Source organism: Solea solea, chromosome 17, assembly GCF_958295425.1.
Source record: "Solea solea chromosome 17, fSolSol10.1, whole genome shotgun sequence".
In the NCBI taxonomy this organism is placed as follows: Eukaryota; Metazoa; Chordata; class Actinopteri; order Pleuronectiformes; family Soleidae; genus Solea; species Solea solea.
Genome location: NC_081150.1, coordinates 20,368,903 through 20,387,662, shown reverse-complemented (window position 1 = coordinate 20,387,662; position 18,760 = coordinate 20,368,903). Strand labels below are relative to the sequence as shown.

The 18,760-nt window shown below is 38.8% G+C and overlaps 3 protein-coding genes across 3 annotated transcripts; 1 reads left to right on the top strand and 2 right to left on the bottom strand.

The window, feature by feature from the left end:
• Nucleotides 1–2,213: 2,213 nt before the first annotated feature.
• batf3 (basic leucine zipper transcription factor, ATF-like 3) lies at nucleotides 2,214–4,373 on the bottom strand. Its single transcript, XM_058614203.1, has 4 exons — nucleotides 4,326–4,373; nucleotides 2,831–2,935; nucleotides 2,700–2,744; nucleotides 2,214–2,566 (listed from the first exon to the last, which is right to left on the bottom strand). Exons 1-4 carry the CDS (start codon nucleotides 4,371–4,373, stop codon nucleotides 2,423–2,425), a joined length of 342 nt encoding a protein of 113 aa, XP_058470186.1. The 3' UTR covers nucleotides 2,214–2,422.
• A 412-nt stretch (nucleotides 4,374–4,785) lies between these two features.
• nsl1 (NSL1 component of MIS12 kinetochore complex) lies at nucleotides 4,786–8,658 on the bottom strand. Its single transcript, XM_058613657.1, has 6 exons — nucleotides 8,378–8,658; nucleotides 7,538–7,610; nucleotides 7,281–7,411; nucleotides 7,072–7,126; nucleotides 5,874–5,941; nucleotides 4,786–5,792 (listed from the first exon to the last, which is right to left on the bottom strand). The coding sequence occupies exons 1-6, from the start codon at nucleotides 8,564–8,566 to the stop codon at nucleotides 5,529–5,531; spliced, it is 780 nt and encodes a 259-aa protein (XP_058469640.1). The 5' UTR covers nucleotides 8,567–8,658; the 3' UTR covers nucleotides 4,786–5,528.
• Nucleotides 8,659–8,694: 36 nt separating this feature from the next.
• LOC131444073 (putative deoxyribonuclease tatdn3-A) lies at nucleotides 8,695–18,496 on the top strand. Its single transcript, XM_058614202.1, has 8 exons — nucleotides 8,695–8,827; nucleotides 9,245–9,277; nucleotides 9,587–9,660; nucleotides 11,244–11,334; nucleotides 11,718–11,780; nucleotides 13,132–13,242; nucleotides 13,863–13,946; nucleotides 15,593–18,496. The coding sequence occupies exons 1-8, from the start codon at nucleotides 8,771–8,773 to the stop codon at nucleotides 15,725–15,727; spliced, it is 648 nt and encodes a 215-aa protein (XP_058470185.1). The 5' UTR covers nucleotides 8,695–8,770; the 3' UTR covers nucleotides 15,728–18,496.
• Nucleotides 18,497–18,760: the final 264 nt, after the last annotated feature.

The following is an 18,760-nucleotide window of genomic DNA, read 5'->3' as shown; positions in this document are numbered from 1 at the left end:
ATTCTTTTTAATTTGTAAAGAAATAATTTTACCAAATGAATCAAAACTTAATTTTATGCACATTATTTAATACTTATAAACATTAATGTTAGAGCCATACCTAATTGAAGGCCACAGTAGGTGGCGCTCTGCACTGGGCAGGAAGGTGTTAAATAAGAGCAAGAGGTAATTACTCGGCAGGTGTGCTGCTGACTGGGGAAGCACAAAGTTTTTTGACCGTCAACGTCGTCGCCGCGTCCGGCTCAGTCCATTTGTTTAGACAAATAAATGTTGTTGATTGCATACTACGCTGATGTGTGTAATTCATTCATTGGACCCGGAAGACAACGCGTCAACTACTACAAGTACCAGTACAGCAGCCCCCTCAAGTGGCTTAGGTTCGTTTTGTTGTTTTTTTATTTTAAGAACAAGTCACTACAATTAATCTTAACAATAAGACTAAGAAAATGTTCTTGTTTGGGGGACCCAAAAAATATGTCCCACGACCAAGGCCGCTTTAATGCACGGGCTTACCTGGGCTGAAGCCCAGGGGCCTCCCAAGTTTAGGGGCCTCCCATTTTCAGGTTCATGATGTGCTGAAAAGGTCATATTGTTTTGCAACAGGTCAGATTTTCTGTCAATCACTCTAATCACACGTTACGTGGCTGCTGATTGATCCAAGTGACACATGTGGCCCCGTTGGCCCAGGGGCTTACCTATCAGAATGTCTAGTTTTGGTGTGTGTCCCTCTATCATTGAGTGACAGTGTGGAAAATGTCGGGGACGACGTTTGGGAGTGGTGCCCAGAAAAGAAAATTAAAAATTAAGAAAGGGTTGCAGGAAAAGGAGTTATTAAAGAGCATCCCAAAGCTCACTGGATTTTCTAAAACCAGCTGCTGCTGCTGAAGATGGACCCAGCACCTGAGAAAACTCGCTGTCTCACACACCGGAGGGAGCGGAGGAGCCGCAGTCCGCGCAGGTGGATGTAGCTGGAGAGGAGCAGGGGGAAGCACACAAGCCCCAGAGAGAGGACCCGGCTGCAAACCAACCAGGGGGAGACTCGACTTTGTAGAGGAGGTGGTACAGTTCAGAGAATTTGTACAGGATGAAAATGTGAGAAGCACGTCTGCAGTGGAGTTACTGACATTTTTAAGAAGAAGAAAACTCTATACAGTTTTCCAAACACAGACATAGGTCTACGGCTATTCTTGACTATGCCAGTGACCAATGCGAGTGGAGAACGTTCCTTCTCCAAACTGGGCTTGGTGAAAAAAAGACTGCGATCAAGCATGCAGCAAGAATGAGTCAGTCATCTCACACTGATGTCTATTGAGCATGACATCCTTCGTGATTTGGATTTCAAGGACATAATTAGAGCCTTTTCCACAAAGAAGACCAGACGAAAGCACTTCTAAAAAGGTAAGAAAGTGCTGTATGTATATGTTGTGCAGGTTTTAAATTGTTGCGGTTGTGCATATTTTTTAAGAGAAATGCACGTTTGCTTAGATGTTTGTCTAGATTATACTGCAAACCTTCTATAAATGTTGCTCAGTTTCATCTTTTTGGTGCCTGGCATTAGGCCATGTTGCTATCCATGGTGCTGAATGGAGTGTGTGCATTTGTGCAGGTGCATGTGATTGGTTCACAGGGCCCGCTGAGGCCAGAGAAGAGGCTCCTACTTTGATCTGTTGCTGTTCTTTGCTTATGCTGTTATTAGTTATTATCAATATTTGTGCAGACAGTTGATGGTTGGTGATGTTTTTCCTAATATCGTTTGAAATCATACTTTCACACAGTTTGGTTTTATTATCACCATAAGTTGCTGTGTGTGGTTGTTAAATTGTTTTGTGTTCATGCTCAAGGGCTCAGTGATATGTTAATAACAATATTATGGTGTTTTCTGGCTGAAAGAGGGAAAACTCACTGTTGTGTCAAGAAAGAAACTAATGCATTTTGTGATGTAGATTACCTATATATATTACACTTTTTTAAAAATGAGACTCTATAAATCGAGGGGATGGGGGGCCTCGAAAACCTCTCAGCCCCGGGGCCTAACATTAGGTTAAGGCGGCCCTGCCCATGACCCTTGTGTGGGTCCTGACCCAGTGTTTGGGAACCACTGCCATAGAGGATAATAACCAGGTTTGTTTGTTGTTGTTTTGATCTTCTTTGTTTTTTTTTTTTATAATTTTATCATTTAAAATTCATTATTTCATTCATTTATTTCATAAAGTTGTGAAAATATGTTTATTTTGTTGTTACAAATGTTACAGGAAATAGACAGAAATAAAGAAATATTTCTCAAGATAAATAAAAGTAAATCTGTAACGAGGGGAAAAGGCCACTGGAGGGCAGTGTTCACTACAACTGTGAGTGTTGCCTCTGTATTCCATGCCATGCTGAACAGCGTCCTCTGGTGGTGCATGTGTGAGTGTTGTTCTGCTCAGACGCAGCAGGGGGCGCTGTTGTCAGGCTGCAGGCTGCATGAAGAGGAGGAGGAGGAGAAGCAGTGCATGCTGGGACAGAAAGGCTCATGTGCTTTTAAAGCCTTGGTGAGAAGATGATGTTCTTCAGTCAAAGAGTCGACCTGGAAACAGCAATTAATTTATTTTATTTATTATATTATTATATTAATCTCTTAATTTGTTCCGTTGATTTATTCAGGATGTCTGAAAATGTCACAATTGCTGCAGGAAAAACAGATAAACAAAAACTCTCACCTCTCTCCTCAGCTTTTGGTTCCTCTGCTCCAGCAGTTCACAAGCCTGGAGGAGGAGGAGGAGGAGATCTCCATGAGTATTTTCAAACATTTATTTAAAAAAGAGTGAAACTGAAGTAAACAAAGAGTCACCTGATGCAGCAGGTCAGCCCTCTGTGTTTGTCTCTTGCGGCTCCTCTGAGCTGCTACTCTGTTCTTCTCTCTCCTCTTCATCATCCTACCTTCATCCTGTGAGCCCTGACACACACACACATTACCATCATCTAGTTGTTTAATTTGAGTGACGTTAAAGCTGCAGTACGTAACGTCTGTCGTTTTCATGAACAATGTCACTTTGTTTGTTCTTCAAAAGATCAGACCTGACTGAGGGAGCGTTTCTGTGTATACAGTGGCAGAGCAGGGGCGGCTGGAGACAAGAAGAAATTTATTCTGTCTCACTCTTGAAGGATCATTGGTTTTTGTGTTTTTTTTAGCTGTAGAAACTTCTGAAACTTTGTGTGGACACTTTTCTGTTTCCACTGTTACGATCCTGTCAGTTCCTCTGGAACTTTGTCCCTCTGTGTATGCCGTGTCTGTGTGTGTTGCAGGGGACGGGCCTAATTGGACTGATTGACAGACCTATAAGGAGACGGGTCATGGGTCGTGAGCGCTCTCTGATCTCTGCGATTTCTCTGCAAATGCGCTGCTGAACTCTGCCCTGTGCGCTGCTCCGCTGTTCCGACCGTGGCTCCACTGTTCCGTTCGTGTTGCGCATGTGCCGGTAATGGCGACAGAAGGAGCTGATGTGTGATCGTAGACGTTCCGCCTTTGACCATCCACCACCTCACTTACTTTCATAAATGTAACTTAAACTTTGACGCTACGGTGTGGTCTCCCCTTTATGTTGCGTCTGCTTGATCCATGCAACCGTAACACCACACACACAATCTATCCACACTAGCTAGCTAACCCTATCTATCTACGCTAGCTTAGAGTTAGCTATCTATCTATTGAAGCTAGCTAGCTAACCCTATCTACTCTATGCTAGCTTAGAGTTAGCTATCCATCTATTTAAGCTAGATAACTATCCATCTATTTAAGCTAGCAAGCTAACCATATCTACTCTATCTTTGCTAGCTAAGAGTTAGCTATCTATCTATTTAAGCTAGCTAACTCTATCCATCTATTTAACTGAGGTAACCATACTCTTACCTAGCTTAGAGTTAACTATATATTTAAACTAGCTAACTATATACAGTATATCAGCTATTTACGATAACTAACTTTCAATCGAAGTACATTATGTATATTTATATTTATGATAGCTAGCGAACGCCGTCTCTTTCTCCACAGAGCGAGAATTATGTGGAGCTGATAATTAATCAATATTTAATTAACTTTGTCAATGTTTTAAATCATTGTTTGCCAAACCTTATACACGTGGACTCAATTTTTTAAAGACGACAAACTCTCCAGACAGATCACTTCGTCAGTCTTGATGAGAGCGAACGCGTTTACCACGTCATGATTCATTTATCTTTCTGTCTGTGGTTTTCAAAAGAACCCCCAAATATTTTCATTTTATGCACATTGTTTACAAGTCTTTGACCCCCCCCCAACCTTTGACCTCGGTGTGCTGTGGTCCTACCTCACACGTGTCACTGCTGCTCACACTCTTCTCCAGACGCTCTGACATCACAGCTGCATCAGCGCCGCGACACAATGGACACTGACGACCGAGGTGTCCGCTGAAGCTGAAGCTGCTCGGTTTCACTTCAGCTTCCTTTTCACTTTTTTTTCTCCGAGTTGCCACTTTAGAAGAAGCAGTGAGTACGATTCATCGAAGTCATGTGACTCTGTGGCTGTGGTTGACAAGGATTATGTGAGATTATGATTGAAAAAAAATTAAAACCAACTATGACACTGTGGTTAATCTCAGTCCAACCACCAAATAAACCCGTCATTACTGTGACGCAAGTGAAGGTAAGCCCACAGCTAAAAATAACCGTCACTAAAACCCACAAAGTCTCATTTTCACTCCTGTGCGAGTTCCTTCTGTTGGAACGAAAAAAAGGTTCAGAGTAGAAAACACATTTACACAGTACAGGTTGAAAAATATTAAAGTTTATATTAGCAGTAAACTTCTTCACAGATTGTTTAAATGATAAACTGATATGTGACAGAAAACGTTTAAATGTGAAATTGTATTTCAAAAGGAAAAAAAAAACACCGGAAAAAAGAAAAGAAAATGGTTAACAAACTTGAATTTAGTTAATATAAGTGTTAAATGTGTTTATTATTGTACATAAGATTTTTTAATATGTCTTTGATTTTAAGGATCTAAGCAGACTCACTGTCAGGAAAAACTGTTTTTAACCACTTACCAAAAGTGAAAACTGAATTTTGTCTCACTCTCCCACACCAAAGCCCATAGAGAAAATCAGTGATTTTAGCTTGTGGGGGACACAGGAGCTGCTGGTCTACTGCTGCCTCCTGCTGCCTTCTCTATGGGCTTTGGTGTGGGAGAGTGAGTGGTTTATAAATGTCTAACAGTGAGATGAAAACATAAACATGTTCTTATGTTGTTGACAGTGGCTGATGTAGAGTTCCGTGTACGAGTCATCAACATCTTAATGGTGAGTCAGATTCTTTGTTTAATCGCACATTGCCAAACGGAGAGGAATAAAGGAAATGTAAGGTGAAACACAAGTGCTGAGGTTTTCACTCGTTTTGTTCCAGGGAGATTGGCGCCCTCTTGTGGTCGTGTCACTCAGCAGCACTGAAACTGAAACAAACAGACGGCGTTGACTGTACACGCTTTAAAAAGTCTTGCGGTGTCATTAAGTCTGCGTCATTCCGCTTTGTCGCCTCCTGCAGGACAGTCTGGCTTCTTTGCGAGCGGCACGTAGCAGCCTGTGGCTGCCGCTTCCTCTACAGCTCTCTTGATTGGCTGCCTGTGCCTCTCTGCAGCCACGCCCTCCTCAGGAGGAGGAGGAGCGTCTGGTTGGCCACTGTCGCCGAACACCTCCCTCTCCATCTCCAGCGTGGTGTGACTGGGTTTCATGTTGAGGATTTCACAGAGACCCTCAGCTTGTTTCTGCAGAGTGCTGATTGACTGTCAAGACAAAAAGAAAAAGTGTGACTTAGGAGAATATCTTAAATAAAAAAAAAAAAACAGTTACGTTTGCTGTTTTACCTTTATAACCTGAATGGCTTGTTTCACCATCCCTGGAGCCGCTGCTGACAAATCAGTCATGATGTTCTCTGTCAAAACAAACGCGATTAATACAAACTTAAAGGGACAGTTTGTGAATTTTTAAAGTGGGGACGTGTGACTCACTTGGTAGTCTACGATATCTTTAAGACCATGTTTGACGTCTTTATTTCACTGTAAGACCGACTTTACTGACAGGAAACTGGAGTTTCATCACCACTCACTCTCCCACACCAAACCCCATAGAGGAAATCAGTGATTTTAGCTGACGAGGACACCAGAGCTGCTCCACTGCTGCCTCCATCAGTAACTTCAAACGTGTTACTTTTGTCACTTCAGTGTTAGAAATCCTTTGTTCAGATTTACCTCAGTGACACAAAGTGACCACACGAAACAGCAGTAGTGGGGTTTGGTGCGGGAGAGCGAGTGGTTTAAAACTTCATTTTGAGCCTTTTTTTATTTCTGTTTTTACAAGCAAATTAAGCAGTGAACACGTTCTAATGATCCTGTAGTTTAGATTTAAGCCATCATAGATTTTATTATATAAATTGTTACCTGAACTATCCCTTTAAACACCTGTTTCAGTCAGTTTTTCTGTTGTTCTTCAAGCTTTAAAATCATTTTCACCCAAACATCGACAAATCATTCCTGATTATACTGAATTTGTCATGTTAAATCATATAAATATATAGATGTACGTTATATCTAGATCCTATTTCTTATCTAAATGCTCCTTTAATATGCTTTAAATGCTCTAATCGTTTGTTGGTTCACCTGAAGTTTGTTCAGAAGCTGCTGCAGAAACGAGTAGCAGCACTGAGATTTTTGTCACTTTCAGCGACGGCGAAACCTTCAAACGTGCGACTTTAAAGGGAAGTAGTTCTTCCCGATTATCTGACAGCAAGAAAAGGTCCAGTTATACACATCACTGTAGATCTATGGGAACCCACTGGAGTCAATAATCTCCGTTAGTGTGCTTCAGGTCAACATGGTGACATCATCACGTCTGTTTTTGTCTTCAAGTGTCTTTTTAGAACATTAAAATAGTTCATATTTAAAGAAAAAGCAGCAACTAAGGAGCAATTTCAGTGTTTTTTTCTTAAATGTGAATATCATTACCAGGTTGGAAAAACGTTTTTTTTTTTCCTCAACATTTTCTGGATCAGATTATGTTCAATACCTTGATCTGGGTCTTTGACCATCGCCTGGGGTTTCACCGTGTCTTCATACAGGCCCTAAAAAAAGAAAGACACAGACAACAGTGAATACATGTGTTAGACATTTTCTGGACCAAACAACTTGTTGAGAAAATATCTGAAAATCGATATCGGCCCTCGTTTGGTAAATAAACCACATTTTTCTTACGCACACACAGACTCCGACACTGACCATGATTTTACGCTCAGTCTTGAGGGAGTGAACCACGTGGGGCAGGATCTGTCTGGGGTACGTGCGGCGCCTCCTGGTGGTCTCCACGATGGTGTCGTCCAGGAGACCCTCAAGGTCATAAGCCTCCTCGTCTGCTCAGTGAGTCAACAGAGACAGAAACAGAGAAAGAGGTTTGTCATGTTTTATTTTACAGTGGAGTGGTGATTATTATTATTATTTTTTTTTTTTTTTGAAAAGCAAGGAAGACCATGAATCACCTTCTTCATCAGGTGCCTCCTCCCACGGTTCTCCGTTTACTAAGACGTTGTCCTGAACAGCTGCTTCAAAATTCTGCACAGATCATTTAAAGAAAATTGGAGAAACGTTAAACCACAACTTCTGTGATAACAAATTTAGCTTTTTCAATGTTCATCATCGGATGAGGTTTCAACTTTTAAAAAGATTTTTTTTTTTTACTCACAGTAAAAATCATATTGTCTTCTAACCTCTCACCACTTGGTGGAGCAGTCGCGCTGCCTGACACACAAGTTGATCCATAATCACTAGGTTTTTAACTAAACTAGTTACAGCTGACTGTTTGGAAATGAATACCTTGATATTTTTTGTCTTTTTCCCACTCTTTACAGAGAAGAATGATTTAGAAAAAAAACCCACATAACTAAGTAACATCGTTTCAGTACTGGATGAAACCGTTATTTTTGTTGTTCAAGTCACAACAAATGGTTCAGAAATCGTTGTGGCGTTTCTTTCAAACATTTTAATTTTCCAAAGTGGACTCAACACTAAATTGACATGAGAAATTGCTTGGTTTTTAATTAAATATTGTGCTGCCGTCAATTAATGTTAGGCCGAGAGTATCCGTGCGTTTATACATGTTTAGAGCTCGTTAAATTATGTTTTTGTTTGTGTGTGGAGGTTGACCGCAAAACAAACATTTAATCTGATCTTTTCCGCACTGGATTTGTTTTTTGCAATTCTCAAAGCTACTCAAGGTTGATTCAGAAAACAAGTAATTACAGGAACTGTTTATTTATTTTGCCTGGTTTACAACAATCTACATTGTGTGACATTAGAATGAACGGTGAAGTCCAACCCACCGCTAGCAGCTCCTGCAGTAAAACCCGCTTCGTCTCTTCGGCCAATTCCGTCTGTCCGTCCAGCGCAGTTTTCAGAACCTGTTTATATTTATTCATCTGCTCGATGAGTCGCTTTTTCGACGTCACGTTGACTCTGTATTCCTGCTCCGTTTCATTTTTGAGCGACTTCTCTCTCTCCACAGTTTCCATTTTCTTTTACCGCCAACTTTGTTTATATTTTTTTTACCCACTTTAACCCGGAAAAGATTTTTTTTAACTTCCTTGTCCGTCTGCTAACACCGTCCCCCTGTAGCTAGCCACGGGTACAAAGAGTTCCGCGTACAAACCCCTACAATAATAAGACAACAATAGCGCTTTAGTTTTTTTTTTGGTTAGTTTTTTTTTTACCTTTCAATGGACTATGGCTTTGTTGACTGCCACTGTCACATATCAGCCCGTGAATTTGAGGAGGTAGGCTCTTAAAATCACTTCCATGAGGCTGTGAACGCGAAGCTAACTAACATAACACATTGAAAACTAGCTGAAAGTTCAGTGTATTAAAGTTAAAGTGTAAAGTTTAATTTTATTAATCCCCTTAGGGAAAGTATCCCTCTGCATTTGACCCATCCTAGAATTAGGAGCAGTGGGCTGCCACACTGAGTAGCGCCCGGGGAGCATTGGGAGTATATGAATAATACAAACGTACTGTATCCTGGTTATTATTGCACTCAATTTTGTGGAATTTAATTGGGTTTTATATTTATTTTTAAGCTTTTTTTGGTTAAATGTAATCACATAGCAGTCAGCTGCAGGGTTTTACAACATTATTATTTTTTGCTTATTTTATATTTTTAACTACTTTTTTGTTTGTCTTTGATTGCTCTGCAGGATGTAGAGGATGTGATCCTGAGGACCAGACAGGTCTGTTTCCAGTTAATCTGATTGAAATTCACCACCGATACTGAGCTAAAAGACTCCAGTACGAGGACATTCAATGCAGAGAAACGCCACAGAGTAACACTGTAGATTATGAAACGTATATGCAGTATATGTTGACAGTGTTTCTGGTGATACTGTGTTAGTCTTATGGGGTTAATTGTGCTTTTAAACGTCTGGATGAGCAGAAAACATAACTCATTTATAGACATATCACATATATAATGCTCTTTTGTTTTATTGCTAGAGAAAACTCTTATATCACAATTACTGTCTCTCTTTGTGTGTTTTAAGGCCGGGGTCAAGACTCTCATTGCAGTCACGGAGGGAGTCGGGGAGTTCAGCAGAGTTCTCCAGCTGCAACAACGGTCTGTGCACTATTTGATACTGTGTGTTTGTTGTTTTTTTATTGAGCGGAAGCTGTGGTGCAGTTAATGCATAAACAGACGAGGTGAAAGCTATACAAACCTGTAGGATATTTAATTTGCAAACAGGGAAAAATGTTGAGAAAAGAAAAGGCGCCACAACGTTCTTCTTCTTCCTGAAGGATCACATTGTTGGCGCATAAATATATATATAAAAAAACGCTTTTATTGCAGAATTAAGATCTTTGAATTGCTGACATGGCCACGGCCTGACATCGCTGTCGTTTAAATTCAAGGCTGCAACTAATGATTCTTTTCATAATCAATTAATCTGTTAATTGTTTTCAGTTTTAAGGAAAAATCCCAGAAACTGGTTTTAATTCTGTAAAAACACTAAAACTGATTCATTGAGTTTTAATTAATATAAATAAATATTTGTACACTCAGTACCCTATAATGACAAAGTGAAAACAGAATATTAGAAATGTTTGTAAATGTATTAAAAAGAAAAAACTGAGATATCACATCTGAATACTGTGATATCTCACTTCTTTCCTGTTTTCACTTTGTCATGAGTCATCGAGTGAAAAAATGTAATTTATTAATTATTAATTGAGTACTAAATTAATCGTCAACTATTTTGATCATCGATTAAAATGTGTTTTCATGTTTTTTCAATATTAAGAGAAGTTTCTCGGTTTTTTCAGCTTTTTTCAGCTTTTTTCAGCTCAGATTTCCTGGTTTCTGTAATTTTCAGCTTTTTTAATGTGAATATTTCCTGGTTTCTGTAATATTTCTGCTTCTTTAATGTGAATTCTTTCTACTTTCTGTCATTTTTCAGCTTCTTAAATGTGAATATTTTCTACTTTCTGTCATTTTTCAGCTTCTTAAATGTGAATATTTTCTACTTTCTGTCATTTTTCAGCTTCTTAAATGTGAATATTTTCTAATTTCTGTCATTTTTCAGCGTCTTAAATGTGAATATTTCCTGGTTTCTGTCATTTTTCAGCTTCTTAAATGTGAATATTTTCTACTTTATGTCATTTTTCAGCTTCTTAAATGTGAATATTTTCTACTTTCTGTCATTTTTCAGCTTCTTAAATGTGAATATTTTCTACTTTCTGTCATTTTTCAGCTTCTTAAATGTGAATATTTTCTACTTTCTGTCATTTTTCAGCTTCTTAAATGTGAATATTTTCTACTTTCTGTAATTTTTCAGCGTCTTAAATGTGAATATTTCCTGGTTTCTGTCATTTTTCAGCTTCTTAAATGTGAATATTTTCTACTTTCTGTCATTTTTCAGCGTCTTAAATGTGATTTGTGTTTGTGGACAAAAACAGACATTTGAGAAACATGATCATTTCCAGTGTTGATCAACGTTTTTGGATTTATGGACCGTACGAGTATGATCAGTTGGGTATATTTAAACGATTGTAGCGTCGGGCTGCAACAAAAAGTGAGCGGGGTCTGAATATTTTCTGAAGCCTTCAGAGTGAAAATGTTGACATTTTTCCTTTTACAGCTGTTCTCTGCTGGAGGTCGTCCTCTGTGTTTATTTGTCCTCCTCTGTGTTTTATTCCTCACAGTTTTCCAGATCTGGTTTCTCCGTGTCTGGGCGTTCACCCTCTGCAGGGCGGCGATGAACCGCAGGAACGGCAGCGCAGCGCGAGGCTACAGGTGGTGATCACACAAACCCCGTCTGCTCAGTAGAGGAAGAGGTCAGGAGGTCAGAGGGTGAAGGTTCACAGGGAGGAGGAGGAGGAGGAGGAGAGCAACTAATTTATTTTCTCTTTTAAGCAACAAGTTATTCAGGCTTCCTACAGATCTTCAAACTGTTGTTTTCTCCATGAACTGATTTGTTGTTTGGTTACTTTGAAAATAAAACCAGATCAATACATTCAGAAACTCTTTGAACGCTCAGATTCCTCGAGGTAGGAGTTAGTGTTCGGGATTAAATTACAGGCAAAATAACACCATCATCATTTATGGGTTCATTTCATGAGTTTAATCCGTTAGATTGAATAAAATGAGATTAATGTGGACGTGTTGTGTTTTTGAAGGACCTGGATGCTGCTTTGCCTCTGATCTACAAACACAGAGAACGTCTCACTGCTGTTGGAGAGGTATGCACACACACACACACACAGCAGTGCTCCCACTCTAAACATTAATGTGACTCCAGAAGAAAGAAAAAAAGATTAAAGTTGTCATAACTCTAAACTCCGCTCTTAATCTTCTTTGTTCTGTGTGTGTGTGTGTGTGTGTGTGTGTGTGTGTGTGTGTGTCGGAGCACATTTCAGGCATCAGCTGATGATGTGTTGCTTTTATGGATCAGCTCCAGCTTTTCATTCGTCTGCAGGTTGAGACTAAATCCTCTCTCTGTCTTTTATGATCACATGACTCGCCTCAGGCTACATTTTTGTATTGTTTTTTAAAATAAAAACAAGTGAATTCAACAGAACTCTGACATCAGGATTTGCCTCGTTTAGAAATGATCCAACAACGGGTGTTGATGATCTAAAATAATCAAGGGTATCTTCGTCAGGGTTCCCACGGGTCCTTGAAAGTCTTTGAAAATTACCCTAAATAGACATGGGTTATTGAACGTTTTTGAATTAAAGTTAATTTGATATTTTAGGTAAATGTCTCCCACTGCCAATGTGCCCTTTGGGGTTCCCACGGGTCCTTGAAATTCTTGAAAGTTTGTCAATTTGAAAATAAAGTGTCTGAAGGTCCTTGAAAGTTTTCTGCAAGAAAAAGGTGTAGTTGATATTTAAGGTAAATGTCTCCTGCTGCTGATGTGTCCTTTAGGGTTCCCACGGGTCCTTGAAAGTTTGTGAATTTGAAAATAAGGTATCTCGAGGCCCTTGAAATTTTTTTGAAAGTTGCTGTAAATAGACATGGGTCATTGAAAGTGCTTGAATGTTGAGCAAGAAATATGTTGACATACAAATATAAGTCTCCTGCTGCCCCTATGTCCTTGAAATCCTTGAAAGTTTTTGAAAATGGCCCTAAATAGACATGTGTCATTGAAAGTTCTTGAATTTTATTTTATGCACAAACGTTTATAAGTTAATTTGATATTTTAGGTTAGTGTCTCCCGATTCAGGGTTCCAACAGGTCCTTGAAATCCTTGGAAGTTTGTAAATTTGAAAATAAAGTATTTCAAGGCCCTTGAACGTTCTTGAAAATGGCCCCATATAAACGTGGGTCATTGAAAGTGCTTGAATTTTGAGCAAGACATACGTTGATACACAAGTATAAGCTCTTCCATCTTAAGCTGTGTCAGCTCATTCCAGTCCTTGAATTTGTGGGAATTGGTCCTGCAAAAGTTCTTGAAAATTCCTTGTATTTGTTAACAGAGGTGTGGGAACTGTCTGTTGTACGCGGTGGTAAAAACACGTTTAAATGTGATGCTTTAACAAGTGTGGATGCTCTTTTAATATAATTCTTTTGTCTTCTCTGTCGTCACAGATCGGTTTAGACTTCACGCCGTGGTGCGCTCCCACTCAGCAGCACAGAGACGACCAAATGGCCGTGTTTGTGAAGCAGCTCGACGTCGCCAAAGAGCTGGACCTTCCTGTGTGAGTGAGTAGAGTTCATCTAACACTGATGTTGAAGATGAAGATTTATTTTTGAAACTGGGTTTTGCAGAGTCATCTCAGGGAGGAACTGTTGCAGGTAAACTCAAATAAGCACTTAAAGTGATTTTTCCACTTAGTTCACTGTATGTTTGTATGGCTGACTGCACTTGCTGCTCCCTGTGGTAAAAAGCAAACATGGCTGCGATTAGCGGACACACACACACACACACAGAAGAAAGGATAAGTTTGCCACTATATCTTAATGTTACACTGACGTTTCCAACAGGAAACTGAAGTTTGTTTCTCCCACACCAAACCCCATAGAGAAAATCAGTGATTTTAACATCACAGCACACAGGAGTTGTTGATCCACTGCTGCCTCCATCACTGAGTTCAAATGTCTTATTTTGTCAATTCAACATTTGAAAGGTGGGTCATGGAGAGAGATAAACTGTCATTTCCTGCAAAAATGGTGTCGCTTTGGTTGCGTGGCGCCGCCTGCCGGAGCTGTGTAGACCACTTCCACTCCTCCTCCTGTCTCTAGCAGTGAGGACAGGAGAAGACCAGTGTTTTTTGGGTTTAAATTCTCCTGATGTTTTCTTTATTATTATTTTACCACAGAGAGACAAACTGATCGCACAGATTCCACTGGACAACATCTGTCTGGAAACAGACTCTCCTGCTCTGGGGCCTGACGACGCGCATGTATGTTGTTTTTTTTCTGATTATTTAAAATGAACGATAAAGACTGGATGTTACACAAACACTGGAGCCTGTTGTTACATCAACAGTCAAGAATCAAAAAATATTTACATTTAAGAAGCTGAAAAATGACAGAAAGTAGAAAATATTCACATTTAAGAAGATGAAAAATGACAAAGTAGAAAATATTCACATTTAAGAAGCTGAAAAATGACAGAAAGTAGAAAATATTCACATTTAAGAAGCTGAAAAATGACAGAAAGTAGAAAATATTCACATTTAAGAAGCAGAAAAATGACAGAAAGTTGAAAATATTCACAATTAAGAAGCTGAAAAATGACAGAAAGTAGAAAATATTCAGATTTAAGAAGATGAAAAATGACAAAGTAGAAAATATTCACATTTAAGAAGCTGAAAAATGACAGAAAGTAGAAAATATTCACATTTAAGACGCTGAAAAATGACAGAAAGTAGAAAATATTCAAATTTAAGAAGCTGAAAAATGACAGAAAGTAGAAAATATTCACATTTAAGAAGCTGAAAAATGACAGAAACCAGGAAATATTCACATTTAAGACGCTGAAAAATGACAGAAAGTAGAAAATATTCACATTTAAGAAGCTGAAAAATGACAGAAAGTAGAAAATATTCACATTTAAGAAGATGAAAAATGACAAAGTAGAAAATATTCACATTTAAGAAGCTGAAAAATGACAGAAAGTAGAAAATATTCACATTTAAGAAGCTGAAAAATGACAGAAAGTAGAAAATATTCAGATTTAAGAAGCAGAAAAATGACAGAAAGTTGAAAATATTCACAATTAGGAAGCTGAAAAATGACAGAAAGTAGAAAATATTCAGATTTAAGAAGCTGAAAAATGACAAAGTAGAAAATATTCACATTTAAGACGCTGAAAAATGACAGAAAGTAGAAAATATTCACATTTAAGAAGCTGAAAAATGACAGAAAGTAGAAAATATTCACATTTAAGAAGTTGAAAAATGACAGAAACTAGAAAATATTCACATTTAAGAAGCTGAAAAATGACAGAAAGTAGAAAATATTCACATTTAAGACGCTGAAAAATGACAGAAAGTAGAAAATATTCACATTTAAGAAGCTGAAAAATGACAGCAAGTAGAAAATATTCACATTTAAGAAGCTGAAAAATTACAAAGTAGAAAATATTCACATTTAAGAAGCTGAAAAATAGCAGAAACTAGAAAATATTCACATTTAAGAAGCTGAAAAATGACAAAAGTAGAAAATATTCACATTTAAGAAGCTGAAAAATGACAAAAGTAGAAAATATTCACATTTAAGAAGCTGAAAAATGACAAAAGTAGAAAATATTCACATTTAAGAAGCTGAAAATCAGAAAACTTGTCTTAAAAATGAAAAAAAACTCAAACCGACGTATCATTTATCAAAATAGTTGATGATTTATGCAGTAATCGACTAATTGTTTTAGCCCTAATTAGAATGTGATGGTCAAACCTTTTCTGCCCTGTTAACGTTTGTAATCTCAGTATATCTTTTAAGGAAATCTCTTCATATTCGGCACCAAACGTTCTCCGGGACACAGCTGAAGTGTTTAGGGTTGGATGAAGCGGTAATTGTGTTGTGTCTCGTCCTTATTTGTCTCCAGGTGAGAAACGAGCCCTGCAACATTGTTCTTTGCTGCGCTTATGTCGCCAAAATCAAAGGCCTGTCACCTCAGAGGGTTCAGTTTGTCACGGCGCAGAACGCCAGCAGACTCTTCTTTCCCGGAGCTGTGTTCTGAGGACACGCCTCTCCGAGTCGCAACAGGTTTGGACCTGATCTCTGACGACCAGGGGCCCGTTTCAGAAAGCAGGTTTAGTGAAAACTCTGAGTTGGTTAACCCTGAGATGAGGGAGGGACCTCACTTGGTCTTACGCTCCCTCACTTGGTCTTATGCTCCCTCACTTGTTCTTACGCTCCCTCACTTGGTCTTATGCTCCCTCACTTGTTCTTACGCTCCCTCACTTGGTCTTATGCTCCCTCACTTGTTCTTACGCTCCCTCACTTGTTCTTACGCTCCCTCACTTGGTCTTACGCTCCCTCACTTGTTCTTTACTCTCCCTCACTTGTTCTTTACTCTCCCTCACTTGTTCTTACGCTCCCTCACTTGTTCTTTACACTCCCTCGCTTGTTCTTTACGCTCCCTCACTTGTTCTTTCCACTCCCTCACTTGTTCTTTACGCTCCCTCACTTGGTCTTACACTCCCTCACTTGTTCTTTACACTCCTTCACAAAAAAATCTAAAAATATTCACATTTAAGAAGCTGAAAAATCACAGAAAGTAGAAAATATTCACATTTAAATATTTTTAGATGTTATCACTCCATCGCACTGTTTTTTTTTTGTGGGAGGGCCTTAGGAAGCTGCTCGTGATTGGTTCCTGAGTTTTGGAGTGACAGCTCAATCGACTGGATGTCGTCACAGGCTTGGACTCGCTGTCCGTGTGGAACTTGATCCCCGTCGACATCCGACAAAATAATTGTAAATATCTTAAGTTTATAATCTGACCCAAGATATTTACAATTATTTTGTCGGATGTCGACGGAGGAAACATGGGGATCAAGTTCCAGACAGACAGCGACAGTGTCTGTCTGTCTGTCTGTCTGTCGCTTGCTCGCTCTGTAAATAAGACAAATCTACTTTTTTTGATTTTGAGCCTTTTTTTTTATTATTATTATTGTTGTCGTCGTATTCATCTTGAACACCTGAATACTTGCTGCTTGTGTTGAGTCACATCACATTTCACACCAGCTGAGTTTTACCTGGAAGAGACGGAAAAGACAAACGGTTTGAGACAGACAAAGAAAGAAGACGATCACTTCAGTATAAAATACTGTCCTGTCTGCGATTAAAAAAAACAAATGACTATTTCCACCTCATTACAATTGTAGAGGTTTTATTGAGTTCCTTTTTTTTGCTGAATTTGTTCAACCTTTTTTAAATAGCAATTTTTGTGTTTAATGTGTTTTTTTAAATAACGTGTGTCAGATTAAGTCGAAAAGACAACGTCAATTTCAAGAATATTTACTTTAAAGCAGAAAGGCAGGAGTTGTTGAAGTTGACTTAAATAAGAATTTATACTTTCTTTTTTTTTTAAACGAAGCTCGTCACTGGTAATTAAGGCTTAAAGTAAAGTTTAATGTCTGATTCTTTCTTAAAAGTAAGATGGGTTTCCCTGAAACACGGAATATTTTACTGCAAATTTCGCTCTTTTCACAGAGGACATTGCTGTGGACACGCAGTGAGTGGACGGATGTCTCACGGCTTTCTCTGAAGTGTCTTCTCTCTGGGAGTTTGGCAGGAGGAGGAGGAGGAGGAGGTTCCTCTGAGCGAACGCTCCCGCGGAGCGGTGCTCCGGCTCCAGTCAGAGCTTTGAGGAGCAGCGTGCTCGTCTTCAGGTGCTGACGGTAATGTCTCCTCTGAGTTCTGTCCCAGCTCTGCTGCGGCTTCACGTCCACCTGACACCACGTCTCCCTGACACGGTTCAGCTCCACGACAGCTTCACCCGACATTTTCCTCCTCTCTCTTCTCTCCGTCTCCGTCTGTTTCTTTTCCCCCTTTTAAATAAATGATCTACAGTCGGTGCATGATGCTGTGGCTGCCATGGCAACAGGAAACTTGAAGAAGCCTCTCCAAAGATCCTTCTATGTTGGACAGGATGAGTTACTCCGACCAAGCGCCTCAAAATCCTTTTACAGCGTATTTTTAGAAAGACAAAACAAATATATAATCAAACTTAATGTTGGTTAAAAAAAAGAAACAAACAAGGAAAACGGCAACAATAAATACAAAATAATAAGTTCCATTTAGTTTTTGGATGGTTTTCTTGTGCTTTTGTTAAAAAGTAAGAACAGAAATTAGAAAAACATTTCAAGAATAAATATAAAACAAAAAAAAAATTCTTTGGACTTTTCCTGATGATTATTTTCTTTTCCTGTCATTTTCCCTCTTTTTCTTATCCTTTTCTTTTACTTTTGGCAAATGTCACAAAACTTGAACAAACAGAAACAATAAAAAAAGTAATTATTATTGATTTGTTATTTCGATTTACTCACGTGCAATAAACACTACTAAATAATAACCCACAATTCAACAAAAACACAACACGTCGGCTTTGTATAATAATTTTTTGCAAATGAGACTCAATAATTGTATATTTGTTACCTGATAATTATTCAGAATTCTGTCCGCTTTTTACTTCTGTTACGTTTAAAACATTTGCACGCACACACACGCACATGCACACACATCTCTCTCTCTCTCTCTCTCACACATTTTTGTTTTTAGTGAGCAGTTATTTTTCCTGGTGTTGGTTTTTGAAAACTGAGACAGAGTGAGTGCTCTCCTCCTCCTCGGCGGGGGGTCAAAGGTTATCTGACCCTCCTGAGAACAGCTGAGAGCCCTTAAAGAAGCCTGAGAAACATACACATGAACGTATATTTGATGTACATTTCAGTTTTTCTTCTTTCTTTGACGTGGACCAGAGGAAAATCACCTGCTGTGGATTCACACGGGCTCAGACTAGGATTAGAGCAGATTATGAGCGCAGCATATGGTTAAGATGAGATGAGATAAGATGTGAGGTAATGAAATAATAATTATAAAACGTGACACGATGAGATACAATAGTTTTTCCATTGTTACAGCAGCAAATAAAGTGAAGGAAATTAAAGTATAAACATGCTTTTGAACACGCTGTGTATATACTGTACATAGATATTAAATATTAAGATCATTTAAATAAAGTATATGCAGTTTAGACAGAGTTAATCAG

Bases quoted from the DNA above. Each gene is read 5' to 3' on its own strand.
- batf3 (XM_058614203.1), bottom strand. From the start codon at position 4,373: ATGTCAGAGCGTCTGGAGAAGAGTGTGAGCAGCAGTGACACGTGTGAG. The intron at 2,745-2,830 runs GTGACTCTTTGT...CTCCTCCTCCAG, and splicing joins GGGCTGACCTGCTGCATCAG to GCTTGTGAACTGCTGGAGCA. The intron at 2,567-2,699 runs GTGAGAGTTTTT...TGCTGTTTCCAG, and splicing joins ACCAAAAGCTGAGGAGAGAG to GTCGACTCTTTGACTGAAGA.
- nsl1 (XM_058613657.1), bottom strand. From the start codon at position 8,566: ATGGAAACTGTGGAGAGAGAGAAGTCGCTCAAAAATGAAACGGAGCAG. The intron at 7,611-8,377 runs GTGGGTTGGACT...TGATCTGTGCAG, and splicing joins TACTGCAGGAGCTGCTAGCG to AATTTTGAAGCAGCTGTTCA. The intron at 5,793-5,873 runs GTAAAACAGCAA...TTGTCTTGACAG, and splicing joins AAGCCATTCAGGTTATAAAG to TCAATCAGCACTCTGCAGAA.
- LOC131444073 (XM_058614202.1), top strand. From the start codon at position 8,771: ATGGACTATGGCTTTGTTGACTGCCACTGTCACATATCAGCCCGTGAA. The intron at 9,278-9,586 runs GTCTGTTTCCAG...GTGTGTTTTAAG, and splicing joins TGATCCTGAGGACCAGACAG to GCCGGGGTCAAGACTCTCAT. The intron at 13,243-13,862 runs TGAGTGAGTAGA...ATTTTACCACAG, and splicing joins AAGAGCTGGACCTTCCTGTG to AGAGACAAACTGATCGCACA.